Source organism: Eumetopias jubatus, unplaced genomic scaffold (genome assembly GCF_037043125.1).
Source record: "Eumetopias jubatus isolate StellerSeaLion01/CBP00866 unplaced genomic scaffold, mEumJub1_p1.0 scaffold_10, whole genome shotgun sequence".
NCBI lineage: Eukaryota > Metazoa > Chordata > Mammalia > Carnivora > Otariidae > Eumetopias > Eumetopias jubatus.
The window spans coordinates 61,072,987-61,100,870 of record NW_028274816.1 but is presented as its reverse complement, the minus strand read 5'-3'; the positions used below and the strand labels follow the sequence as shown (position 1 = coordinate 61,100,870).

Below are 27,884 nucleotides of genomic sequence, written 5' to 3'. Positions count from 1 at the left end.
AGTGCGGCGTGGGGCAGGGCAGGCGTCCCCTGTGGGTGGGGGGTGGGGGGACTCTATTTCAACACTAGGACTTTGCTTTCTCGCTCCTGCAGCCTGGCCTGAGGAGCCGCAGACGGTGGGCGAGCTGGCATCCCTCACCCTGGGCTCCGGCTTCTGCCCTTCGCGGGGCACGAGGCCGCCATGCCCGGAGCCACGATCAGCGACGGCCTCTGTCGCCTCTCGGCCTACCTGGAAGAACTGGAGGCTGTGGAGCTGAAGAAATTCAAGCTGTACCTGGGCACGGAGGTGGAGGCGGGCAGGATCCCCTGGGGGCGGCTGGAGCCAGCCGGGCCGCTTGACACCGCACAGTTGCTGGTGGCGCACTGCGGGCCGGACGCCGCCTGGCCGCTGGCGCTGGGCCTCTTCCAGCGCATCAACCGGCGGGACCTGTGGGAGAGAGGACAGAGAGAGGACCCGGTGAGGGGTAAGGAGGCCGCAGGTCCCGCCGGGGGCCCTTCCGCTAGCGACAGTCGCCGCGCGCACAAGACCCGGCTCTTGCTTCTGCCCTTGGCCTTGCTCGCGCTGCGTTCTGCCCGCGACGCCCTCGCTCTGCCCGGAAAACGCCTGCTTCACCCTCAGAACCCGGGAGGCACTACCTCGTGCGCGAGTTCTTTCCTCCCGCTCCGGGCCTGCCCCTGGCCCTCAACCACCCCAGCTGGCTTCTGCAGCGCCCCGATTTCTCTCACTGTATCTCCTGTCCTATGAGATAATCACGGTGCTGCTAACACCCACTCCCTCCCATAACACGGCATCCACGGTGCACAGGACGCGCTCCGTGCTTTCCAAGGTGTACAAGGACGCGCTCCGTGCTTTCCACGGCGCACAAGGATGCACTCTGTGCTTTCAGTGCTGTGCGAGAGGTATTGTTAGGATCACCCCTGTTATAGAAGTAAGGAAACTGAGGCTCAGAAAAACACGATTTGCCCCCAGACAAGAGTTACTGGGATAAAACCCGCAGAGGGTTTCAGGCGACGCGCAGCAGATACCAGCTGCTGTTGAGGGTGGCGCAGATGAGAAAACAGAGACCCTGGTTTGTAGAATTTGCTACTCTCCATGGTGTAAATACTCCCGGGAGGGCTGATTTGAAGTTCCCAATGTGATGCCCACTGGCTTGTAATTCATAGAAATTTAGGGGCAGATTCTCTTGAGCTGGTGAGGCGTGATGACAAGAGGCCTCCTCAGATCCGGTCTCAGGTGGCTCCTTCTTTCCCTGTCTCCATCATCGGAGAAACATTGCAGAGGCCTCGGACTGCGGGAGTGTGAGACGTTCCATCTTTACTCAAGAACACCTATGAAAATCAAAGCGCTATCAGCAATAAAGAAAAAAGAATAAATGTATTCATTTATGATCTCATATAATTGTTTTACTTATAGAAGTTCTACATACTTCTTATAGGAAATTCAAATAATATACAAGTATGAAGTGCCCCCCCTTCTCCCATTGCACCTAAACCTCTCCCCGGCATCACAACTGATGACTTTGGGCAAGCATCCTTCTCTAGACTGTGTCCTTTCAATTCATCGAAAGGCAGCCCCATGGTCTGAAGCTCAGCTTTATTTTTAGCTGTGTGGTGCTGGAAAATCAGTGTACCTCTCTGGGCCTCTGTTGCCTCATCAGTAAGACAAAAGGGACTGGACTAGCTCAGTGGTTCTCGCATGTTAATGTGCGTGGGAATCATCCAGACACCCTGCTGGGAAGGTAGAATCCGAGACCAGCAGGTTAGGGACACCAGGAATCTGCATTTGGATGTGGGTGGTGTTCATGGCCCACTTCAGAAAACACTAAGATAAAACATTTCTGGGGATGCCTGGGTGGCTCAGTCGTTAAGCATCTGCCTTCGGCTCAAGTCATGATCCTAGAGTCCTGGGATTGAGCCCCACATCAGGCTCCTGGCTTAGCAGGGAGCCTGCTTCTCCCTCTGTCTCTGCCACTCCCCCTGCCTCTCCCCCTGCCTCTCCCCCTACTCATGCTCTCTCTCTGTATCTCTGGGTGTCTCAAATGACTAAATAAAATTAAAAAAAAAAAAACTCTGACGTCTTTGTCAGCTGTAATATTCACTGATCACCTTTTTATTTATTTATTTATTTATTTATAAAGATTTTATTTATTTGACAGAGAGATAGAGTGAGCACAGAGGGAGGGAGGGAGAAGCAGACTCCCTGCTGAGCAGGGAGCCTGATGTGGGACTCGATTCCAGGACCCTGGGATCATGACCTGAGCCGAAGGCAGACGTTTAACCGACTGAGCCACCCAGGCACCCGCTTTTTTTTTTTTTTTTTAATTGTGGTAAAGTGTGCCTGGGTGGCTCAGTCATTAAGCATCTGCCTTCGGCTCAGGTCATGATCCCAGAGTCCTGGGATCGAGCCCCGCATCGGGCTCCCTGCTCAGCGGGGAGCCTGCTTCTCCCTCTGCCTGTCTCTCTCTCTGTCTCTTATAAATAAATAAATAAAAATTTTTAAAAAATAAAATAAAATAAAATTGTGGTAAAATACACATAACAAAATTATTATAAATGAATTAGACTCTTCTAGATATGTCATAGAAGTGGATTCATAGAGTGTCTTTTTGTGACTGACTTATTTCACCCAACATGTTTTCAAGACTCATCCATGTTATAGCATGTGTCAGAGTTTTCTTCCTTTTTAAGGCTGAATAATATTCCATCGTATGGAATGCACACACACACACACACAAACATTACATTTTAATTCATTCATCATTTACAACAACCGAAAGGTAATAGCCTTGGGTTGTTATTGTAAATAATGCTGTTGTTAACATGGGTGTACAAATATCTCTTTGAGGCTCTGCTTTCAATTATTCTGAGTATGTACTCAGAAAAGAAATTGCTGGATCAAATGGTAATTCTATTTTAATATTTTAAGGAATGCATTGTTTTCCATCGTGGCTGCCCCATTTTACATTCTCACCACAGTGCACGAGGTTTCCAATTTTCCCACATCCCCGCCAACACCTGTTATCTCTAGGTTTTTGTGTCTTTTTTTCACCCCCATTTAAAAAAAAAAAAAATCTCTGTGCCCCAGGTGGGGCTCGAACTCGTTGCCCTGGGATAAGGAACCGCACACTCCACCGGCTAGCCAGCAATGCTAGCCCTCTGTTATATTTGTTCGAAGCAGCCACCCTAATGAGCGTGAAGTCCGATTTCTGTCATTTGTGATTAGTTTTCCCTGGGCATCACCTCAGGCCTTGTTTCCTACAACCTCACACACCCGGTTTTTGGTAAATCCCCGTACTTCCAGCTCCAAGCACTGCCTCCCAGTGCTGCCACCCAGTGGGTAACCCACCTTGCGCTCGGCTAACTGCCCCTAGCTCTGCTTTGCTTCCCACCCCACCCCCATCCCCCACGGCTTCTTACAGGCTTTCCCCACTCAGCAGGCACAATAATCTTTACAACCATTGATTAAATCATTCCCCTCCCTTGTTTTGAACCCTCCAAAGGCCTCCGTTGTGAATAGACTGTAATCCAAACTCCTCGACCTACTCCCACAAGATCTGGCTGAGCCTGTCTCTCCAAACCCACCCAGCACTTACCCTGAAGCTCATTCCACTCCAACTTCATTCCTATCTTGTGTTACCGTATTCTTCCCAAGGACTTTTACCCTTGCTGTGTGTGTGTGTTTTTTTTTTTTTTTCTGCGTAGAACAACTTTGCTCATATATCTGGCCTCTTGCCATTTAGATCTTGGATTAAGTGTCTTATATGGTGTTCTGATTACCCCCCTATTCACCCCATTGATGGAGGAGGGATAGCCCTCCCTAAATGGTTTTGGATGGCTGGACATATGACACCAAACCCAGGACAGATGAGACTGACAACAGTCACATGCACTCACAGCCCAGGAGAGGAGACCCCACGCACCATGCAGGTCTCACAGGGTTGCACTCAGGAATACAGTGAACCCGCAGGGGCTGTGGGAGGCAGGCTTTGTAGACGCAGGAGCATGGGGTGCTTTGTGATTCCTGAAAAAAGGTTGAGATTGACTTGTTTGAATGATTTCATGGGCCAGCAGGGAACTGGAATGTTTGAGAATGAGGACCACCACGTGAGGTGCACTAGGTCTAGGAGATAGGGGATGAGGTGGGGGGCAGCTGGTCTACTTCTGCTAGGAAAACTAGTCAAGTGGGGAGCCTGTCCCACTAGGTGAGGGCATACCTGGCCAGAGCACCAGAACTCACACTTAGGCTCACATTTTGGGGGTCCAGTGAGGCTCAAAGATGCCCAGGAAACATTTGGAATTTTTGATCTTACAATACATCCACAGAAAAGCCTTCCCTGGCCACCCAAACTAAAATACTACTTTCAATCACTCTGTTATGTACCCTTGTTTAATTGTAGATATAACTTTCATCATTATCTGAAGTTATATGAAGTGCTTATTTTTAAATTTTTTAAAAGATTTTATTCATTTATTTGAGAGAGAGACAGAGCATGAGCAGGAGGAGGGGCAGAGGGAGAAGCAGACTCCCCACTGAGCCCAGAGCAGCTAACCTGGGTCTGGATCCCAGGACCCCTAGATCATGACCTGAACCAAAGTCAGGCGCTTAACTGCCTGAGCCACCCAGCTGCCTCTGAAGTGTTCATTTTTGATGTGCTCAACTCCCCACACTGCTGGAATATAAGGTCCATGGAGCAGAGCCCTTGTTTATGGCTGTGTATCCAATGCTAGCAAAATTTGCCTGGATAACATTGGTGCCCAATATCTGTATATTTGTTGGATGGATGGATAGATGGATGTGTAGGTGGGTGGGTGCATGGATGGATGAGACATGGCCAAGGACTGAAAGAGAGGGAGGAAATCCAAGCTGACTCACAACTTCCTGCCTGAGGGGATTTGTTGGATGGGTGGAGGTGCCAATCACCATGATGTGCACTCAGGAAGGAGAGTGGGTTATGAAGCACAAGTGCTTTCAACAGTGCATGTGAGGTGACTGCCAAACATTTGGGGTGTGGATGGGCAGAGAATTATGTAGACAGTTTGATGTAATAGTAACTAATATTTTTTAAATTGACATATGAGTTATATTTGTTTCAGGTATGCACAGTAGCTAATATTATAGCGAGCTAGCCAGAAAAATGCTAGCTGATCTCCTAACATGTCTCTTCCAGATACTCCACCTGGTGGCCCATCCTCACTGGGAAGCCAGTCAGCATGTTCTCTGGAAGTCTTTCCTGGAGCTCCAAGAAGAGGTGAGCTATGAGCCATGTAGTTTGTAGAATGCACAAGCCACATGAATCAGACTATCCAACAGAGTAGATCAAGCAAAAAAAAAAAAAAAAAGACATTTATTTAATGTTGCCTATAACAAGAAATCTTGGGCTGGGTGGTTGCAGAGTTGATGTAGTAGATCAATAACACCATAGGGGCACCTGGGTGGCTCAGTTGTTGGGCGTCTGCCTTCCGCTCAGGTCATGATCCCAGGGTCCTGGGATTGAGCCCCGCTTCGGGTTCCCTGCTCAGTGGGAAGCCTGCTTCTCCCTCTCCCTCTGCCTGCTTGTGTTCCCTCTCTCGCTGTGTCTCTCTCTGTCAAATAAATAAAATCTTAAAAAAAAAAAAAACAAACACCGTCAAAGCCCCAACTTCTTACTGGTTCATTTGTCCTGAGACTTGTCACCTAATGGTTGCAAGGTGGCAACCAAATCATGCAAGTGAATTCCAAGCAGGGGAGAAAAGAGAGACAGAAGGCTTTTTTCCTTGACAGAGAATTGTTTTATTCAGGAATAAAATCCTTTCAATGAGCTTCCCCCTTCCCAGTGGTCATCCCCCTGCCCCCTGCCTCGGTCAGGACCGGGGCACATTCCCAGACCAGCCACTGGCAACAGGGAATGAGATTGCTCATGACTGGTTTAGCCAACATTCATCCTCCGGGGCTTGTGAAGGGACAGCATTCACTGGAACCAAGGGATCAGCACCATTACCTTAATAAAATCAGGATTGTTGGCAAGGAAGAAAGGAGTATGGGTTGCGGGACAGACAGCACCATCATCAACAATAACACCAATGATTCTGGACACCTTTCAAGGCTCCTTAATGCACTGGGCATAGCACATGGCCAAATACTGTAACTCCATCTTTGTTCTCATCCTTACTTTAAGCTTTTCTATTTTCCTATGTTCTCTGCTGATACTTGCTCCAGCATGGATATACTTTGAAAGCATTATGCTAAGTCAAATGAGCCAACACAAAAAAGATCCTGTGTGATTTCACTTATATGAGGTACCTAAAGTAGTCATATTCATGAGACAGAAAGTGGTCGCCAGGGGCTGGGATAGGAGGAGGAATAAGGAGTTAGTGTCTAATAGGCACAGAGTTTCTGTTGAGCATGATGGGAAAGTTCTGGAAACGGACAGTGGTGATGATTGCACAACTTCGCAAATGCACATAATGTCACTGAGTCCATCAAACACTTGAAAATGGTAAAAATGCTAAATTTTAGGTTATGCATATCTTACTACAATTAAAAATAAAAGAGTACATGCATTCCTTTTGAGAGAGTCCTGGGATCAAATTTAGAACTCTTGTTTACCTTCCTTTGGGCAGACAGTATGGGCCTCCAGTGATATCCAAATATAAAAGGATACATTTTCATCTGGACCAGGGTTCCCCCACCTGAGCACCACTGGCACTTTGGGCTGAATCATTCTCTGTTGTGGGGTATATCCTGGGCACCGTAGGATGTTGAGCAGCATCCCTGGCCTCCACCCACTAGATGGTAGTAGCCTGCCCCCCACCCCCAGTTGCTGCAGCCCAAAATATCTCCAGACCTTGCCAGAAATCCCCTAGGGGGGACACCATCACCCTGCTGAGTATCGCTGTTCTAGATTATGCATTCACTTCCATACCAAGTTGATTTCCCAAAGAGACTTTAAGCATGGGACTTATAGAATGGTAAGTTCTCTGGTGCAGATACGAATCTGCCTTTTTTCTTTTTTTTAAAATTTTATTTATTTATTTGAGAGAATGAGACAGAGAGAGCATGAGAGGGGGTTGGGTCAGAGGGAGAAGCAGACTCCCTGCCGAGCAGGGACCCCGATGCGGGACTCGATCCCGGGACTCCAGGATCATGACCTGAGCCGAAGGCAGTCGCTTAACCAACTGAGCCACCCAGGCGCCCACGAATCTGCCTTTTTTCAAAGGGGGCACGGAAAACTTGGCAGCATTGCCTTCTCAAACTTAAACGTGCTTGCAAATCACGCAGCAGTCTTGTTAGAAGTGCAGTTTCTGATTCAATAGGTGGGCAGTGGGGCTTACCTTTGCATTTCCCACCAGCTCCTTGTTGAGCCTACAAGGGATTTCAGTGTCTCTTCACTGGGAGGACCCGAGCCAACCGGTGGCTGAGACTGACGCATTCCTTAGGTGCCCTTGTGGTCTTCCATCAGCTCCTGGGCGTGGACCACCGTTTGAGCAGCAAGGATAGAATACTCTGTAAGGATAGTTCCCATGTTAGTGCCTCTGCTTCCCAAAGAAAGGGGAAATCTTGATAGAGAAGTACCAAGGTTCCCAGGCTCCATCCAGAAAACCGTCCCATGGATATTGCAGAACAAGTAGGCACTAGACTGTGGTTTGCTTTAACTCATGAATCCGTGAACGTTTGCTGATGAGTCTCCCACGGACTCCTCATTCCTCCCCGTTAGATCCCCGGGAAACCTACAGGGACTTTGTCCGCAGGAAGTTCCGGCTGATGGAAGACCGCAATGCGCGCCTAGGGGAATGCGTCAACCTCAGCCACAGGTACACCCGCCTCCTCTTGGTGAAGGAACACTCAAATCCCATGTGGGCCCAGCAGAAGCTTTTGGACACTGGCTGGGGACAGGCGAGAACCGTGGGACACCAGGCCAGCTTCATCCAGATGGAGACCCTCTTTGAACCCGACGAGGAGCGCCCGGAGCCGCCGCGCACCGTGGTCCTGCAGGGAGCAGCAGGGATGGGCAAGTCCATGCTGGCCCACAAGGTGATGCTGGACTGGGCCGACGGAAGGCTTTTCCAGGACAGGTTTGATTACGTCTTCTACATCAACTGCAGGGAGATGAACCAGAGCACCACCGAGCAGAGCGCCCAAGACCTCATCTCCAGCTGCTGCCCTGAGCCCAGCGTGCCCCTCCAGGAGCTTGTCCGAGTGCCTGAGCGCCTCCTATTCATTATCGATGGCTTTGATGAGCTAAAACCCTCTTTCCACGACCCTCAGGGCCCCTGGTGCCTCTGTTGGGAGGAGAAACGGCCCACAGAACTTCTCCTTTGCAGCCTGATTCGGAAGAAGCTGCTGCCCGAGCTGTCAGTGCTCATTACCACCAGGCCCACCGCTTTGGAGAAGCTCCACCGCTGGCTGGAGCACCCCAGGCACGTGGAGATCCTGGGCTTCTCTGAGGCAGAAAGGAAGGAGTACTTCTACAAGTATTTCCACAATGTGGAGCAGGCTGGCCAAGTCTTCCATTTCGTGAGGGACAACGAGCCCCTCTTCACTTTGTGCTTCGTCCCCATGGTGTGCTGGGTCGTTTGCACCTGCCTCAAGCAGCAGTTGGAGGATGGGGGGCTCCTAAGGCAGACATCCAGGACCACCACAGCGGTGTACATGCTGTACCTCCTGAGTCTGATGCAGCCCAAGCCGGGGAGCCCGACCCTCCAGCCCCCACCCAATCAGAGAGGGCTGTGCTCCTTGGCAGCAGATGGCCTCTGGAATCAGAAAATCCTGTTTGAGGAGCGGGACCTCCGGAAGCATGGCCTAGATGGGGCGGACGTTTCTTCCTTCCTCAACATGAACATCTTCCAGAAGGATATCAACTGTGAAAAGTTCTACAGCTTCATCCACCTGAGCTTCCAGGAATTCTTTGCTGCCATGTACTACCTCCTGGATCCCGGGGAGGGTGGGTCCGGCCCGGAGCAGACCGTGACAAGGCTGCTGGCTGAGTACGGGTTTTCAGAACGGAGCTTCTTGGCCCTTACCGTCCGTTTCCTGTTTGGACTCCTGAATGAGGAGACGAGAAGCTACCTGGAGAAGAGTCTTTGCTGGAAAGTCTCGCCTCACATCAAGGTAGAGCTACTGCAGTGGATCCAAAGCAAAGCTCAGAGCGAGGGCTCTACTCTGCAGCAGGGCTCCCTGGAGCTCTTCAGCTGTCTGTACGAGATCCAGGAGGAGGATTTTATCCAACAGGCCCTGAGCCACTTCCAAGTGGTCGTGGTCAGCAACATGGCCACCAAGATGGAGCACGTGATTTCCTCCTTTTGTGTGAAGAACTGCAGGAGCGCCCTGGCGCTGCATTTGCATGGGGCTGCCTACAGCACGGACGAGGATGATGGGGGGAGATGGGCTTCGGGGTCCCAGATGCTGCCCGCACAGTCGTAAGTACTCGGGGGGGCTCACTCTCCAAGTTCTTGCTCTCAACCGTGTTTGTGTCCTCAACTGGGGTTGATGTTGTCGCCACCCCAGGAGATACCTGGCAATATCTGGAGAAATGTTGGGTCGTCACAACTAGAGGAGGTAGGGGGTTGCTGTGGCATTTGGGGGATGCAGGCCAGGGATGCTGCAAAGACACCCCAGAGTGCCCAGGACGGCTCCCCACCACAGAGGATGGTCTGGCCCCCAATGTCAACAGTGTCCAGGTTAGTGACCTGCTCTTAAACAGTATCCATTTGGACTAAATTGGGGCCCCAGTCAAGGAGAGCATATCCAGCCGACAAATATTATCAAGGGTGTTTTTCTATAGGGTGCAGACAGTGTGAGTAAGCCAACAGTGCCCCTGCCAACCCAGACATCCTAATGGGAAGGGAGAGAGACAATGAACAGTAAATAAAGAAACAGGCAAACAAGAAAAAAAAATTGATCATTCAGGTAGTTTCAGATGGAGAGAAGCGTTATAAGGACAATAAAACAGGGTGGTGGGCGCCTGGGTGGCTCAGCTGGTTAAGCGACTGCCTTCGGCTCAGGTCATGATCCTGGAGTCCCGGGATCGAGTCCCACATCGGGCTCCCTGCTCAGCAGGAGGAGCCTGCTTCTCCCTCTAACCCTCCCCCCTGTCATGTACTCTCTCTCTCTCTCATTCTCAGTCTCTCAAAATAAATAAATAAATCTTTAAAAAACAAATAGAACCTGGGCTTTTATAGCATCCTAACACAAGAACAATACATTTTTAGAGAAGTGGCAAGACAAAGCAAAAGGACACTGAGTTTCTCCGGAGGTTAATTGTGGGAAGGCAGAAATATGGGGGAAACTAATGGGCTGATGTGTTTGTGCAGGTTTGTCTTGGAGCTGTAGGGGAGGAAAATTCTCTTCTCTCTTTGGGTCTCTGGCTGAGCCTAAGAATTCAACTGACGTATGACAGATTCACAGGAGAAAAGCAGACACAGTTTATTGAATTTTCACATGTGCTTGGGAGCCTGCACCACAGCAGGAGGCTCTCATTCATTCGGATAAAAAACAGTCAACTTGTAAAGAATTGACAGGCCATCTGAGGACATGTCAGGCTGAATTTCCAATCAGCTTTATCATGTCATTACATAGAGAGCTACATTAAAGGATCTCTGAAATTAGGCGCTCCTGGTTGGCTCAGTCAGTTAAGTGTCCGATTCTTGATTTCGGCTCAGGTCATGATCTCAGGGTCCTGGGATCGAGCCCCGCATGGGGCTCCCCACTCTGTGGGGCGTCTTCTTGTCTCCCTCTCCCTCTGCCCCTCCCCCACCTCACATGCACTTGCTTGTGTGTGCTCTCTCTAAAATAAATAAAATCTTTAAACCTAAATAAATAAAATGAAAGATCTCTGAAATCAGGGGTGCGCCTGGCTCAGTCAGTGGAACATGTGACTCTTGGACTTGGGGTCATGAGTTTGAGCCCCACATTGGGCGTAGAGTTTACTTAAAAGAAAAAAGAAAAGAATTAACAAGACAAAGGGCTTTGGGCTGGGGGGCAGTGCAAGGCAACAAGGTTGTTTATATAGCCTTCTTGGCCAGGGGAATTCACTCTCTGGTGATCAGCACGCCCCTCTTCCTTCTGGTACAGGGAGGAGACCCTTCACGCAGGAGATTGATCCGCTCTCAGGGAAGAAGGGCCAGATGGTGGTGGGGTAGGGGGTCAGTGACCCTCCTGCCTCTGCCTCTTTCTCAGACTCCTTCAGCTCAAGACATTTGAGGTGCCACCACCTCTTGGGGTAGTGTGTTCTGAGCCACCCAGGCGCCTCTAAACATAGGTTTTAAGACAGACTGTATAACTAGAAGTAAATCAGAAGGCCTTACAGGCCGCATGTCATGCCCTGTGCCATGTGAGTCAGCCCGTTCTCCATCCCAGGCTGATTCAGAGGAAGGGACTGTCATAAAGATTTTAGAGATTCCAAAATTACGTATCTCCCAAAATTCCCCAGAAAGTGCAAAGCTTCTAATTATAGCTTGGTCTTTCTGGTTACCAGCCCCACCCAGAAGTTCACCCCGAGTCAGCTCATGAGAACAAAAGCTTCTCCTATCACCCAGAGAGTCCAAAGGATTTAGGAGCCCTGGGTCAGGGACCGGGTCAAAGACCACATATTAGAATGAGATGGTCCTAGTGCCCTTACCACTTAGGAAATCACGGAAGTATTAGGGGCTCTGTGCCAGGAACCAGGGGCAGAGACCAATATATATACTTCCTATTCTCTCCTAAACAGTAATTATAAATGCAAATGCTTGCCAAAGCTAGAGTGGGGGGTGGAATAATGCCCCCGCCCCCAAAGACACCTGCACCCTAATCCTGGAATCTGTGAATAGGTCACCTCCCAGGTTAAAAGGGACTTTGCAGGTGTGATTAAATTCAAGATCTTGAGGTGGGGATTGAGGTCTTGGATTATCCAGGTGAAACACCCGCCTGGACGCTTGCCCTGTGAGACTCCTTTCAGACTTCGGACCTCCAGAACTAGAAGATAACCGACTGTGTTGTTTCAAGCTGCTATGCTCGGGGAACAGGATTCAGATATCGGCAGGCTGGCCACCATGAAACCATTGAGGTTTCATGGAACAAGGTCATCTCACACCCGGCTAGGGCGCCCTGCAGTTGCCTCGTGCTCATGAGGTCCCTGTGCAGCTGGACTTGGTGGTTTTTCAAGAAAGTGTGGAAACCCCTATTTTCATGTGAGGCCTCCTGATGTATAAATCATTGGAGGAATTCAGCTCCCAGGCCACAGGCTCATGATTTCTGGCTCTGGATCTTCAGTAGAGAACATCGTAATTTCATCAGCTGGAAGAAAGAGAGGGACTGCAGAAGACCACTAGGTTCATCTGTGTTTCTGGAACGTGCCAGAACACCTGGGAGGCTGTCTGAAACACAGATTTCAGGGATGCACCCCCAGAATCTCTGATGAAGTGGGGCTCCTGTTTCTGCCAGGCTCCCAGGTGCCGCTGCACCTGGCCTCCCTCCCCCAACTCTGCTGTTCAGCAGAGGTGAGGGGAAGGGTGGAAAAGGGCTCCCTGGTGTTAAATCAACAAGGAGCAAAGCCTGAACATTTTCTGCCCGGTCTGGGTGGGCTGCCAATGCTTGTGGGGAAAATAATAATAATAATAATAATAATAATAATAATAATAATAATAATAATTACAGTGGGATATTTAAAATACACGCATGAGGGGCGCCTGGCCGGCTCAGTCCATAGAGTGTGCAACTCCTGATCTCAGGGTTGGGAGTTCAAGCCCTGAGTGGGACTTGGAGCCTACTTTAAAAAAGTAACCAGTAAAGACGACAAATACTTCATAAAGCGGGAAGTGACACACAGTCCCCATACAATCGTTCCGCGTCTGGCACAACCAGGCTTTGTCCTGTGTCCCCTCCTTGCAGACCCGAGAAGAACGTTTTGCCAGAGGCCTACAGCAAAAGGCTTGCTGCCTCCCTGAGCACCAATCCGAACCTGACGGAGCTGGTTTTGTACCGCAACGCGCTGGGCAGCCGGGGGGTGAGGCTGCTGTGTCAGGGGCTCAGACACCCCGGCTGCAAACTTCAGAACCTGAGGTGAGTCCAGGCGGGCCTGCACCCCTGTCTTCAGGGGGCTCCGTCAGAAAGACTAGACGGTGGTGCTCGCTCTCACTGCCCTCACGAAGCACCACAGACTTGGGGGCTTAAACAACAGAAATTCATTTTCTCACGGTTCCGGGTCCAGGTGTGAGCGGGGCTCCTGGGTTCAGGGTCCAGGTGTGGGCGGGGCTGCTGGGTTCCGGGTCCAGGTGTGGGCGGGGCTGCTGGGTTCCGGGTCCAGGTGTGGGCGGGGCTGCTGGGTTCCGGGTCCAGGTGTGGGCGGGGCTGCTGGGTTCCGGGTCCAGGTGTGGGCGGGGCTGCTGGGTTCCGGGTCCAGGTGTGGGCGGGGCTGCTGGGTTTGGGATCCAGGTGTGGGCGGGGCGGCTTTCCCCTCTGCAGTCTCCTCTCTGTGTGTTCACATCTGCGTGTCTGTGTCCATTTCCTCTTTCTGTAAGGACACCAAGTCACAGCGGTGACCTCATTTTAATTACTTCTTTAGAGACCCTATTTCCAAATACAGGCACACTCGGAGGTACGGGGCTTTAGGATTTCAGTGTATGAATGTTGGGGGACGCGACTCAGCCCATACCTACCAGAAGCAGTCAGTAGAAATTCCAGCATCATTATCTCCTGCTTCTCTTATTTTATCTCCTCCTTTCCAGGCTTCCTACCTCAAATCACACTCCCCGATTTCAAAGCGGAGTGCACAAAGCCTTAGTAATTAAAACAGTCTGGTGCCAGGGGCGCCTGACTGACGCAGTCGGAGGAGCAGGGGACTCCTGACCTCCGGGGTCCTGAGTCGCAGCCCCACGTTGGGCAGAGATTACTTAAAAAAAAAAAAGTGAAGATGGTAAATTTTACCTTATGCATATTCTACCATGCTGTTACCAAACATGGCACTATTAAGGCATGGCTTACAGAAATTAGATGACAGCCAGCTGAGGGAACCAGGGGGGTCTGGACCCTGACCCAGAACACAGCCCTGCTCCCGTAGCCCGAGTCCTGAAGGGCAGACACAGGGATCAGGGCCCAGCAAAGCAGGCAACCATTTTGTGAGCAGGACATGGGCCCGATCCCAAAGACATAATAAGAAATAATACCATACTTTCTTGAACCCGTGCCACGTGCAAGGAACCATGCCAAGAACTTATATTACATATGTCACCAACTCATTCAGGTCAATGCCATCAGCCTTGCTTTCCTGCAGCTCAGGGAGAGACGCAGTGATGAGCAAGCTTCCACGGGGCCGGCGCGTTCCTCGGGACCCACTGGCCATACGGCACCTCCTTCTCCAAGTGAAGGAAAAGCCGTAGAGCAGAGCTAGTAGGAGGGTCTAGAATTCCTCTCTAAGGGCACCTCTGTGACAGCATTTCCTTCACTGCAAAGCACCAAAACATCTTATGTTATTCTTGTTGCTTTTATTTATTTTTTTATTGACGTATCATTGACATACTGGAAAACTCAGGGGTGGTTTTTCTTTAATGTATGCACAAGCTTGTGCAAATGTCACCACAAACTCTGGGTAATTTTCCCCACAGCAGAAAGAGACACCCTAGCCCTTAGCAGACACTCCCCAACTCCCCCCCCCCGGCCCCTGGCACCCCCTGATCTCCTTTCTTTTACTTTAGAAAAAGGGGAGAATAGGTATAGACCAAAGCAAGGGGGGACAAAGGACAAGGGGCAGAATCCACCACCACGGTGACCTGGCCCGTCTCCCCTCCCTCCCACCCAGTCTGAAGAGGTGCTGCGTGGCCAGCTCTGCGTGCCAGGACCTCGCGGCCGCCCTGATGGCCAACCAGAACCTAACAAGGGTGGACTTAAGCTGCAACGGGCTGGGGCTGCCGGGCGTGAGGCTGCTCTGCGAGGGGCTCCGGCATCCCAGATGCAGGCTTCAGGTGATCCAGTGAGTCTCCGCACCCTCTTGATGCAAGGCCACTGCTGTAGACAAGCCACCCAGCATCCCCTGGGGGGCTGCTTCACTCCCCTCTGACACTTGTGGTCACAAATGTGTGGGGTTTCCCGCAGCAAGCAACTCTGCCACACCAGTGGAGGGGTCCTACAGTTCCCTTACAGTTTAAGTCCATTCTGCCACCATCTACCTGGAGGTGGCGTCACGTCCCACAGGTGAGGGCTTGGTCCCCTGAGATGCCCCCTCACGCTTCCCCCCCCCAGCTTCAGAGTCAGTTACAAATCCTGGTTGTCACCTGGCTTCTGAACCTGCCTCGGGTTTGATTAATCTCCTAGGGCGGCTCAGAGAACTCAGGGAAACACTTACCTGTTTATTAAAGACTATGGTGAAAGATGCAGATGAACAGCCAGTGGAAGAGCCACATGGGGTGAGGTCTGGGAGGGTCCCAGAGCAGGAGCTTCTGCCCCACGGAGCTGGGGTGCGTCACCCTCCCAGCATGGACGTGTTCACCAGCCTGGAACCTCCGAGCTGTGTGCTCTTGGGGTTTTATGGAGACTTCCTCTTGTGGCCCGCAGATCATTAACTCCATTTCCAGCCCCTCCCCCCTCTCTGGTGGAGGGTGGGGGGCAGGGCTGAACGTTGCCAGCCTCTCATCCTGGCATGGTCTCTCTGGTGCCCAGCTGCCGACGGGAGCCCACCTTTTAGAACCAGAGATGCTCCTAGCGTTCTTGTCACATAGAAAATGTAGGGGTTTCAGGAGCCCTGTGTCAGGAACCGGGTGGGGGCAGAGACCACCACATGTGTTTTCTACTGTCTCCTGCCACGTCTCATCCTGTTGCTGACAGTGAACTCCTACTCAGCCTTTCGAGAACCATCTCAAACTCCCCAGAGTCTTCCCTAACTGTGCACGGTTTGCCAAACCTGAGTTAGGCGTCCCCTCCACTGTGATGGTTTTAATAAACAGTAATTCACTGTCCAAGCACCTACTGTGTGCCCTGCATGGTTCTACACCCTGTCCTTTTAGTGAAGTATGTAGTCGTTGCAACAACCTTGGGAAGCAGGTGCGATTATTATCCTTATTTTAGAGGCAATGAACCTAAGGCACCGTGGCAGCTCCCTGAAACATGAAACAGACTTGCTGACAACTTGCTCGAAGGTGCAGGGCTAGTGAGCGGCAGAGATGGACATACCCAGGTCTTGAGCTCTAGAGACCCCACCCTGAGCTATGGTGCACTCCTGCCTCAATGGCACCACCTTCACTAGAGGATACTTGCTTACCCCTCTGCATCATCAGACGGGATGCTCCTTGCTGGAAATGATGAAGTCTTGTTCATCTCTGAGCTGTAGTGACACATGTGTAGGTTCGTGTTGGGTGATTCAAGGGGCTAGGGGATGAGCCAGCAGGTTAGAGGACAGCAAGATGGTGCCCTCTTCAACGTGTCTTTCCTCCTGAGGTTGAGGAAGTGTCAGCTGGAGGCTGGGGCTTGCCAGGAGATCGCCTCCGTGCTCAGCACCAATCGACACCTGGTGGAGTTGGACCTGACGGGAAATGCGCTGGAGGATTTGGGTCTGAGGCTGTTATGTCAAGGCTTGAGGCACCCAGTGTGTAGGCTGCAGATCCTGTGGTGAGTTCTTGATGGGGTCAACTTAAAACACAAGTCTCCTTGTATTGAGGGATGGTATAAAAATCCATCCACTATCTGTACACCCAAGGCTGTTTGTAACAGCCTTATTCACAAGAGCCCAAAGGTGGAAACAGCCCAAATTTCCATCCACAGGTTGTGGATGTGGGTAAACAAAATATGGCATATACATACGAGGGATATTACTCTATCTTTAAAAAAGCATGAAATTCTGACACATGCTCCGACGTGCATCAACCTGGAAGACATGATGTTCAGTGAAATGTCAATCACAAAAGGACAAAGATGATATGATTCCACTTATGATGTCCCTAGAAGAGTCAAATCCAGACAGAAAGTAGTACAGCGGTCGCCATGGGACCAGGGCAGGAGGGAATGGGGAACTGTGCGGAGTTTGTGTTTGGGACCATGCAAAGTTCTGGACATGGATGGTGGTGATGGTTGCACAGCCTTGTGAATATACTTAATGCCACTGAGTCATACACTTAAAAAAAAATGGTTAAAACAGGGATGGTTCAGTTGGAAGAGGGTGTGACTCTTGATCCTGGGGGCGTGAGTTCGAGCCCATTTGGGTTGGGTATAGAGATTACTAAATAAAAAGGTTAGAATGGTATAAAGTAAGCTTTACACTCAACGTGGGGCTCAAACTCAAGACCCCATCAAGAGTTGCACACTAGGGGCGCCTGGGTGGCTCAGTCGTTAAGCGTCTGCCTTTGGCTCAGGTCGTGATCCCAGGGTCCTGGGATGGAGCCCCGCATCGGTTCCCTGCTCAACAGGAAGCCTGTTTCTCCCTCTCCCACTCCCCCTGCTTGTGTTCCCTCTCTTGCTATGTCTCTCTCTGTCAAATAAATAAATAAAATCTTAAAAAAAAAAAAGAGTTGCACACTCCACCGACCGAGCCAGCCAGGCACCCCACGTGATATATATTTTACCACAATAAAACATAAATAAACAAACATCAAGGGGATAGTAACATCAGTGACAAGCACCATAGAGCCCCCTAAAATAAAGGCCTTCCACAAAAACTCCTGTGGTCACCAGTGACAGACACCCCATCTCACTGTGGTTGAAGATAAAAGTGAAATTTGTTGGCCTCTCTGACCAAGAAGTCCGGAGGGAAATACTGGTTTCAAGCACAGCTGAATCCAGGGACTCACGTGGTAAAATCAGGACTCTGTCTCTGTCTTCCCTTTCTATATATAGGAAGACAATATGCTAAATGTCAACCAGGGACATCTTTGAGGGACAATAGTGTTTTCCTGCCCTATATTTGTATCGGTTAAGGCACTTCTAACAGCACCCCAAACACATTACTACAAACTTATGGCATTGCATCAAAGAGAGGTTGAGGAATCACACGTGATGGGCACAGAAATGTTGTTCTGTATTTTCTTGATTATTTTAGCCAAGAAAATGCATTGCACTAAAAATAAAATAAAATACACATATCATAAAATTTACTGTCTTACAATTTTTTTAAAGTAGTCTCTGCACCCAACGTGAGGCTCAAACTCACGACCCCAAGATCAAGAGTCGCACGTTCTACCAGCTGAGCCAGCCAGGCGCCCCTACCATCTCACCATTTTGAGGCATACAGTTCCGTGGTAGTAAGCACATTCACACTGTTGTGCAAACATCACCACCGTCCGTCTCCTGCATTTTCATCTTGAAAAACTGAAACTGTCCGTTCAACACGGACTCCCCATCTCCCTCCCCCGGCCCCTGATAACCTCTGTTCTACTTTCTGTCTTTATGAATTTGACTACCATAGATACCTCATATAAGTAGAATCACAAAGTATTTGTGTGTGTGTGTGTGTGTGTGTGTGACTGGCTTATTTTACTCAGTATATTTTCAAGGTTCATCCACGTTGTAGTGTGTTTTAAAGGTTCCTTCCTTCTTACGGCTGAATAACAGTACGTTGCATGGATAAACCACAGTTTGCTTATCCATTCAATTTATCCACCGATGGACACTTGCTTCTACCTTTTGGCTATTTTGAATAATGCTGTAAACATCGGGGTACAAATATTTCTTTGAGCCTTTACTTTCAATTCTTTGGGCTATGCAACCAGAAATGGAATGGATGGATCATGTGGTTATTTTTTAATTTTTTTTTAAAGTTTTATTTATTTATTTATTTGAGAGAGAGAGACACAGCGAGAGAGGGAACACAAGCAGGGGGAGTGGGAGAGGGAGAAGCAGGCTTTCCTCTGAGCAGGGAGCCCGATGCGGGGCTCGATCCCAGGACCCTGGGACCATGACCTGAGCTGCAGGCAGACACTTAACGACTGAGCCGCCCAGGCGTCCCTATTTTTTAATTTTGCATGGAGCTGCCATATTGTTTCCCAGCACCACTGTACCATTATTCACTCTTACCGACAGTGCATAAAGTTTCCAATTTCTTCACGTCCTTGCCAACGCTTGTGATTTTCAGATTCTTTTTTTTTTAAGTCTTAAAAAACTGTATTATTATCATTTTTTATAATGGCTATCCTAATGGATGTGACATGGTGTCTCGTGGTGGTCTTGATTTGCATTTTCCTAATGATGAGTGGTGCTGAGCATCTTTTCATGTGATTTTGGACCACTTGTTTCCTTTCTGTGGAGAAATGTCTATTCAAAGCTTTTGCCCATTTTTTAAAAAAATGAGTTGTTTGTTTGAAAACTATTACGATTGGGGATAGGGAGGATAAAATTGGCACTGTGTGGAGAACTCCATGATGCTGAGTTGGATTTTCTGCAGGTTGAAAATTTGCCACCTCACTGCGGCTGCCTGTGAGGATCTCGCCTCCACCCTCAGCGTGAACCAGAGCCTGACGGAGCTGGATCTAAGCCTGAATGACCTGGGGGACCCCGGGGTGCTGCTGCTGTGTGAGGGCCTCAGGCATCCCCAGTGCAAGCTTCAGACCCTCCGGTGAGTCCTGCTTTGCTCACCGTCACCCGAGTCCAAATCCACAGTCCTTGCTCTTATGTCTGGGCTTCCCGGGGTCACGCTCACGTGACCCCTCTTCCCATAACTAAGCTCTAGGATTTTTCTGCCATAGGGCATTTGTACAAGCTGTTCTTTCATCCTGGGGTGCCCTTCTGCTTTGCTAACCCCCCTTTTACCCTGGTGACATCTGTTTTATCTGTTAGGACTCAAAACAAATGCTTCTTCCCCATGCATGCCTTCCCTGACCCTTGAAGAGGGTCTAGATTCCTAGTTGTGGGATTTAATTTGATCTTACGCTTCTCAGCATCACGCATTAAAACTCATCATTCGCGTGACCTTCCAAAAGTGCAGGGGCTCTGTCAGCTCTATACCCTGATGGCCACTATAAGAACTGATTCAGGGGTGTTTGGAAATACATATATTTTAATTTTTTTCTTAAGTTTTTTTGTTTTAATTCCAAGTTAGTTAACATATATATTTAAAGATTTTTATTTATTTTGACAGAGAGAGAGACAGTGAGAGAGGGAACACAAGCAGGGGGAGTGGGAGAGGGAGAAGCAGGCTCCCCGCGGAGCAGGGAGCCCGATGTGGGGCTCGATCCCAGGACCCTGGGACCATGACCTGAGCCGAAGGCAGCCGCTTAACGACTGAGCCACCCAGGCACCCTCGTTAACGTATTTTTAAATGAGTGAATGCATGAATACACCCAAGGAACAAAAAGAAAACACTGAAGGCTGTCAATTGTCAGAAAATCATTTTTTGGGGGCACCAAAGGAGAGTCTGTCTGTCCTTCAGAAGCCCCATCTACTATTTGATGTCGTTCACGCTGGAAGGATTTTTTTTTTCCTTTTGAGGCATTGTGAATCACGTACCTTCTATTGCTTTTGTTACATTTGGAGAAGTGCCCTGTTTCTTCACATTCTTCTCTCCACCCCATCTGGTACCACAATATCACTATGGACCCACACACGCCTCTGCTTTAATTCTGTCTCCTTCATTGGCACCCCAAAGCTCATCTACAGGCATGCCTGTCTCTATTTGATGTAAACGATACATCTCACCAATGTCTCCGCCCCACTGACCATTATACATTCAGGATGCGCTGACCTGGTGCAGACACATCTAACGCGTTCCTTTGAGCTGACCTGCATGCCATCCTCTGCAAACACCAGAGGCTGTGGAGTCACGCCCCTCCCCCCACCCCCACTCTGCTGTTCCTTCTTGTACGTGTCCCTTTCTGAACCCCAGTGAGATCCCACCCCCGGGGGCCGAGTCGCACACTCAGCCTGAATTTGCATCCCTGATAGCTCAACCCTTCTGAATAGCTCTCTGGAAAGATCGGCAGTTTACTCTTCCACTCGCAATTTAGGAAAGCTACTTTGCCCGTTATCTTTATGGTTATTCAACTTTCTATCTTTAAAGCCCTGGTGGGTGTAAAATGTTCTTAAATGGCATTTCCGTGTTGATGTGCTTATCAGCTTTTTTGGTTTCCCCAGTCTGTGAATTGCCTATTCATATAATTTATTGATTTCTTTGGTATGTGTCCTACATTTGTCTTGATGCGCAGATGTTCCCTGTTTCAGACATTAATCTTTTGTTGACTGCATACCTTGGAAATGTCTGCTCAGCGGGTCACCGATCTGTCAAATTGTGGATGCTTTCATCAAACAGAAATCTTTACGTTTTGATGTCAAATCCATACGTATTTCTATGATTTATATTCTTGTGACAGGTCTCAGAAATCCTTTGCCAGGCACCTGGCTGGCTCAGTTGGTGAAGCAGGCTGACTCTTGATCTCGAGGTTGTGAGTTCAAGCCCCACGTTGGGTGTAGATTACTAAAATAAATAAATAAATAAATAAAACTTTAAAAAAAAGGAATCCTTTGCTAGTACACCATTGCAGGTGTATTCAGTTTCTTCTTTGTGTTTACATGTGTGGTTAGGCTTGGTTCAGTTTTCTTTTTCTAATTTTTGCGATGCCATTTAATAAAGGATCCATGCTTTCCTTGCTGATTTTAATGCCAGTCCCATTGCAAACTATTTTCCCATATTGCAGGGTTTTTTTTTTTTTTAGGTTTATTTATCTAAGTGATCTCTACATCTAACATGGGGCTCAAACTCATGATCCTGATATCAAGAGTCCCTTGCTCCTCCGCCTAAGCCAATTAGGCGCCCCTCCCCCATTCTATGCTCTCCACGTGTCTGCGCTCCTAATCTAATTTCCTGCCGTTGTAATTGCTGTAATTTGTTACATGCTCCACTGTTAGGAAGAGTCTGTCTTTTGCTTTTTGTTTTTGCAGATTTTCAGTTATTCATAGATATTTATTCTGCCATTAAATTTTATTTTATTTATTTAAGAAAAAGATTTTATTTATTTATTTGAGAGAGAGAGAGAGAGAGAAGGAGCAGTGGGGAGGGGCAGAGGGAGAGAGAGAAGCCAACTCCCGGCTAAGCAGGAAGCCCAATGTGATGTGGGGGTGGGGGTGGGGCCTCCGGCTGAATCCCAGGACCCAGAGATCATGACCTAAGGCGAAGGCAGCTGCTTAACCATCTGAGCCACCCCCCTGCCCTTCTGCCATTAAATTTTAGGATGCATTAAAAAAAAATTATTTTTTAGAACACATTGGTCCAGTTACCCCAGCGTGGCTCTTATTGACTGAGGCCAGGCTCCTTCTCTTGTCCAGACACATCAGGCCAGACAGACGTTTACATTTACACAGATCCTGTGCGTCACCCTCGAAGGAAAGGAGAGTTCAGGGTTTCACCGTATGGGAGCTATATCTCAGGCAGAAATGTCTGAAAACTAGGAAAAAAATACTATACTATGAAATATAGCACTTCTGACTCTCTGAAGCCCCCCCACAGTCTTCCGACTTCAAGGGCAGGGACTGTGGCTGAGGGGGCCCCGGGTCTGTGACCTTGAGCAGTGCACGGCGTCTGTCTGTCGCGGCCTAGAAGCTCACGGGTGTCATAACAACGGGTGTGACGCCATTTTCCACCCAGCAGATATCGCCAGGAGCAAAGGAAGTAATGCTTACAAATCACTTGCTGTTGGGGAGCCTAGTCGGCTCAATCAGAAGAGCATCCGACTCTTGATCTTGGGGTCGCGAGTTTGAGCCCCACGTTGAGTGTGGGGATTACTTAAAATAAAGACAAGATGAGACAAGACAAGACAGGGAGACCTATGTAAATCATTTGTTGTTATGGGTCCATGTGTTCAGAAAATCCCCGTGTTGAAGTCTCAGCCTCCAGGCCCTCAGAGGGTGGCCGCCGGTGGAGATGCAGTTCTGGAGGCTGGAAGCTGGGAGATCAGGTGTCGGCGAGGGCTCCAATATTGAAATTGGGAGGGGCACAACCCAGCCCATTACAGGGGCTGTTGCAGATAAAATTAGTTCGGGTGGGGCGCCTGGGTGGCTCAGTCCGTTGAGCGTCTGCCTTCGGCTCAGGTGATGATCCCAGGGTCCTGGGATCCAGCCCCGCATCGGGCTCCCGGCTCCGCGGGAAGCCTGCTTCTCCCTTTCCCTTTGCCTCCCCCCCTGCTTGTGCTCTCTCTCTCTCTCTCTCTCTGTCAAATAAATAAATAAAATCTTTAAAAAAAAATTGGTTCAGGTGAGGGCCTGCTGGAGCGAGGCGGCCCCGAGTAAGGTGTCCTCATGAAGAAGGGAAATTCAGACACAGCACACACACAGGAGGATGCAGTGTGAACATGGGGGCAGAGATCGGGGTGATGCTTGTACAGGGCAGGGAACACCAAAGACTCCCCGGGGCAGAGCCTGGAGCAGGTTCTCAGGGCCGCGGAGGGAACCAGGCTCCCAGCGCCGTGAGACAGTCAGTTTCTACCATGTGAGCCACCAGCGTGGGTACTTGTTACAGTAGCTGCCGGACGCTCATACCCTGGCACCTGTCCGATGCCCAGCCCATACCAAATATTCCTGTGCTCCTTCCTTCCTGCTCCCCTCTCTCTTTCTTGTTTCTCTCTCCCTTCTGCCTGCCCACCCGCCTGCCCCTTGCTTCTCCCTTCTTCTGTCTGGGGGCACCCGGCACGGGAGCCCTCCCCGGGGACGTCTGCGGCCTGAGTGAGCTGGGCTCTGGGCGTCCTGTCTTCCAGGTTGGGCATTTGCAGGCTCAGCTCGGCCGCCTGTGAGGGTGTCTGCACCGTGCTCCGGGTCAACCGCCACCTTCGGGAACTGGACCTGAGCTTCAATGACCTGGGGGACGCGGGCATGTGGCCGCTGTGCGAGGGGCTGCGACACCCCACCTGCAGGCTCCAGAAACTGTGGTGAGCCCTGGGCGCTGGGACGGGTGGGGGGCCGGTGGTGGGGGCGTGTCCCTGTCGTTGTGCGGAAGGGCCAGCCCTCCACGGCCCTGGAAGACACCGGGAGCCCCGAGAGGTGGACAGAAAAGCTGCAAACAGCTCACAGAGGAATTCGTTCTCTGTGGGATGCAAACACAAAATGCCTCACTTTCCCTTCGCTCATTGCCTGTAAACATTTGCTGTAAAATTCCCCTTTCTGTTGACATTTACTTGCGCAGATGCCTGGCTCTTCAGTGACCTTTATAGAATAAAAAATCAGTCTGCTGCAGTGTGAATTCCAGCCAAATGTGAACTGTCCCTTCCTCCTCCTTCTTTCTCCCTGGAACCTGCCCGGCCCCCACCCCGAATGACTGTCTGTTTCTATTGTGGTCGTTTCTGCGTCTCTCGATTATCTGGGGACCTGGGTAGGCGGGCATCGAGACGGGGGCTCAGGCACAGCACTTTCCCCTTACTGGTGCTGCTAGGGTCCCGGGGTGTCAGTATCTCCCCCCCATCTGGCAGGTATCCAAAGGCCACCTCTGTCTTTGGGATCACATGTGTGTTCTTACGGGACCCCCACCCACACCCCCAGGAAGTGCCCCAACTGCTCAGTCTCCTGACATGGAATCTGGGTCGACCTCCTTGCATAGCCCCCTCCCCCACCACGGGTCTCACCCTAACCCTCCTCTCCGGACCCTTCTGCACCACGCTGGTTTTTTCTCTTCCTCTGCAAGTCCAGAGCTGTTATCTTGTACCTCCTTTTGGAAGCTGGCATCTCTTGTCTCACAAGCTCAGCCAAACTAAGATTAAAATATTTCCACTTAGCATCCCAGCTGTGATGGTACTTCTTTCCGACGGTTGCTGTGAGGAATGAATGACGAAGCAAACAAAGCCCTTAGCAAGGTGCTCAGCATAGAGCTGGCCCTCAGTAGATACTACTACCTGTTCTTATTGTAACAGCAGAGAATGCAGGGAAGAAACACAATGCGAGGCAGATTGGAAATCAGAGAGAATCAGATGGCATACTGTTTGGGCAGGTGGCAGCCCAATTCATACTGGCTCCGGAGGGGGCGGGGAGGAGGGCTTATTGACTTGTGTCACTGTCCTTGCTTCAGGCATGGCTTGATCTAGGTGTTTGGACACTTTTTTTTAAAGATTTTATTTATTTATTTGATAGGGAAAGGGAGAGCACCAGGAGGTGGAGTGGCAGGCAGAGGGAGAGGGGGAAGCAGGCTCCCCGCTGAGAAAGAAGTCCGACGTGGTGCTTGATCCCAGGACCCTGGGATCATGGCCTGAGCCGAAGGCAGCCCTCAACCACCTGAGCCACCCAGACACCCCTAGGTGTTTGGACTCTTGATCTCTATTGTCTTCCGTACTTGTTGCTGTATTGATTCCTCTCTTGAATAAGTTTAGCCTTGATCCTGCTTGGTGGCACAACACCTGCAGCTCTAAGGAGGACTTCTTCTTACCAGGTCTGAGTTCTGAAAGAAAAACTCCAGGAAGCAAGTAAGGTTCTGATTTACCCGTTTTGGGTGGGTCCTCTGTCCAACTGAAACCGTTCATGGTAACTGGAGACATGGAAACCAACCAACTCAGGCCTGGATCCTGAGCTGAAGGACAGCATGAACCCCAGATGGACTGAGACTGGGGTTTCAATGAGAAATTGGGGTAGAATTACCAGGAAGGGAAGTGGGTACTTGACTGCAAAATCAGTGGGCATCCTAGAGAGATGGAGCTGTGAATTAACAAGCATCCTTAAATGCCTCTCTTAAATGTTTTCCATCACCACGTTGGCCTTAACCAGGACCAGTTGGGTTCTACTCTGCTTTCTCTTAAATTGGTCCCCTGAAAACATCATCCTGAATCCCTCTCAAGAGACTTTCCAAAATAGCTCCTTACGTTTCTTCAACCGCTCCTTGTCTTCCACAGGCTGGATAGCTGTGGTCTCACAACCAAAGCCTGCGAGGATCTTTCTTCTGCCCTCAGGGTCAGCCAGACCCTGACGGAGCTCTATCTGACCCACAACACCCTGGGGAACACAGGGGTCAGGCTGCTCTGCAAGGGGCTGAGTCATCCCGGCTGCAAACTTCGAGTCCTCTGGTGAGAGATGGGTTTCTGGTTCTGAAGGAGACAGGGGCGTGGGGCTTGGAGGTGGGAGTGAGCGTCAGTAGTCGAGATCCATGGTTCGGATGGAAAAATAAGCTAGAAATTTGGAAACATTTCCTTCGTGTGCTAATGTGTGCAATTAGTGTGGATTGCCGAGGAGGCCTTACTTTCTGTCCTCACTAGCTGGGTGACTTTGGGTGATCCACTGAGGACCGACTTCCTAGTCTGTCAAATGAGGCCGTTGTAGCTTAGCGAGAATCTGGAATTACTCTGCCAGGCCTCAAGTTCTAATTCTGTCACTTCCCAGTTTTGTGATGGGTTTCTGCAAATCGTTCCACCTCTTGGCTCCTCAGTGTCCCCCAGACTGAATGAGCAGGTCAGGGACATACGCTGGTGTGTAGCTTGGGGTCCAGCCTGGTTCCCGATGAGATCTGGTTTCCAACGAAGTACTAGATAATGAAATGATGGTAATAAGGCAGGAGGCGTGATAGATTTGAATGCCACAGCAGTGGCCTGGAATAATGTGTCCCGCTCTGTGTCCTAAGGTTATTTGGAATGGACCTAAATAAAATGACCCACAGAAGACTGGCAGCCCTTCGGCTAACGAAACCTCACCTGGACATCGGTTGCTGAACAACCACTGGCTCTTGGAGTCAGGACAGAGGAAGTTGGTCCCAGGACCAACGCGTTAGTCAACATGTGATACCAGCCTCTTTTATGTCCTGCAAACTCCCACGCAGGTTAAATCCCTTCTGCTTGGGGACTGTCATCAACGTGTGATGGAGCGTGGAGCGTTAGTTTTGGGAATGCAGATGTCATGGAGAGAACTTAGGACAGGGCCCCAGATGGTTCTCAGCAAAGGGTGATTTTGCACCCCTCACCCTCCCCGGGGCAATTGGCAATGTCAGGAGACATTGGGGTGGTGTTGGGAGCTACTGGATGTAGTGGCTGGAGGCCACGGATCCTCCCAAACAACCTGCAAAGGACAAGACAGCCCCCTACGGCTAGAGTGTTTAGTTAAAGTGACATTTGTGCAAGGTTGAGAAACCTCATCCAAGGATCAGCGATGCAATGAGGGTGCCAGGCAGCGTGCCTTAGGATGCTGGTCATGCCAACAGCCACACCCACACCCTTGCAATCTTGTTCTGCACATGGTCCTGTCGCCAGGCTGGAGGCAGGTGCACCGCGGTTGGACCCCTTGCCACGGTTAGCCGACTGTAGGCCGGCCAAGAACCTGTACTGTGCTTTGGATAAGAACTCGAACAAACGCAGGTTTTCCCTGTTGGGAGATAGGGAACCTCAGCCCCAGCCGGTGGTGGGCAGGAACCCCCAAGGACACCGTGAGAACGCTGCTCACACTGAAGCCCTAAGTGAAAGGTGTCTGGGAAAGACTGGAACTTCCTAGGAAGCAGAGGTTAATTTGTCGAGGAACTCGTGACTTGTAACCCATGGACGTCTGGAAAGGGAAGTAAATCCGATTCCGCAGATGTCATTCCTGTGGGCATCAATAAATGTCCCAGGAACGGTCACGTCACACTTGGCTCCTGGAAACCCAGCCCTTTCCATGACTGGGCCCCCCTGTAGCATGTCTGCCTTGTCCCCCTTTGCCAGCTGCTTCTGAAACAGCCCCCCTTCACGGCCCCATGGGTCACGACCCAGGCCCTTTGCTGGAGCTGAAGGAGAAATGCAGGCCCGATGTCCAGATTCTGGGCTACCTCTCGAGGGGCAGGGTCCGTGAGTGGCTCTTGGGAAGGACGAAGGTTCAACAGGACGCCTTAAGGTATGAAGGCTCCTGGCTAGATAGTGGCACAATGGAAGGGGCGAGGCAGCTCCCTAGGCCTGACTTTGGGGACCGTACTGCAGTACTTTGGGGAGACCCGTGGGTCACAGCCCTCCAGGACCAGGTAAGGTCTGTTCCACTGAAAATGGTCATGAAGCCTAGCAGCCATTCCCAGTAAACTCTTAACCAGCAGCTAA

The 27,884-nt window shown here is 50.2% G+C and overlaps 1 protein-coding gene across 2 annotated transcripts; it reads left to right on the top strand.

Annotated features, from left to right (window-relative positions):
* The first annotated feature begins 58 nt into the window (after positions 1-58).
* On the top strand, positions 59-27,884 carry NLRP12 (NLR family pyrin domain containing 12). 2 transcript variants are annotated; one of them, XM_028094736.2, is made up of 10 exons: positions 59-463; positions 5,168-5,248; positions 7,694-9,395; positions 12,847-13,017; positions 14,753-14,923; positions 16,384-16,554; positions 19,319-19,489; positions 23,616-23,786; positions 25,731-25,901; positions 26,453-27,884. In XM_028094736.2, the coding sequence occupies exons 1-10, from the start codon at positions 181-183 to the stop codon at positions 26,538-26,540; spliced, it is 3,180 nt and encodes a 1,059-aa protein (XP_027950537.1). In that variant the 5' UTR covers positions 59-180; the 3' UTR covers positions 26,541-27,884. The 2 variants fall into 2 exon arrangements, with proteins under 2 accessions (XP_027950537.1, XP_027950538.1); XM_028094737.2 differs by lacking the exon at positions 14,753-14,923.

What these genes read in the sequence shown, in the direction of transcription:
- NLRP12 (XM_028094736.2), top strand. Translation starts at nt 181, where the DNA reads ATGCCCGGAGCCACGATCAGCGACGGCCTCTGTCGCCTCTCGGCCTAC. An exon ending in TGCAGGCTTCAGGTGATCCA is followed by an intron (nt 14,924 to 16,383) that starts GTGAGTCTCCGC and finishes TTTCCTCCTGAG; the next exon opens with GTTGAGGAAGTGTCAGCTGG. An exon ending in TGCAAGCTTCAGACCCTCCG is followed by an intron (nt 19,490 to 23,615) that starts GTGAGTCCTGCT and finishes CCTGTCTTCCAG; the next exon opens with GTTGGGCATTTGCAGGCTCA.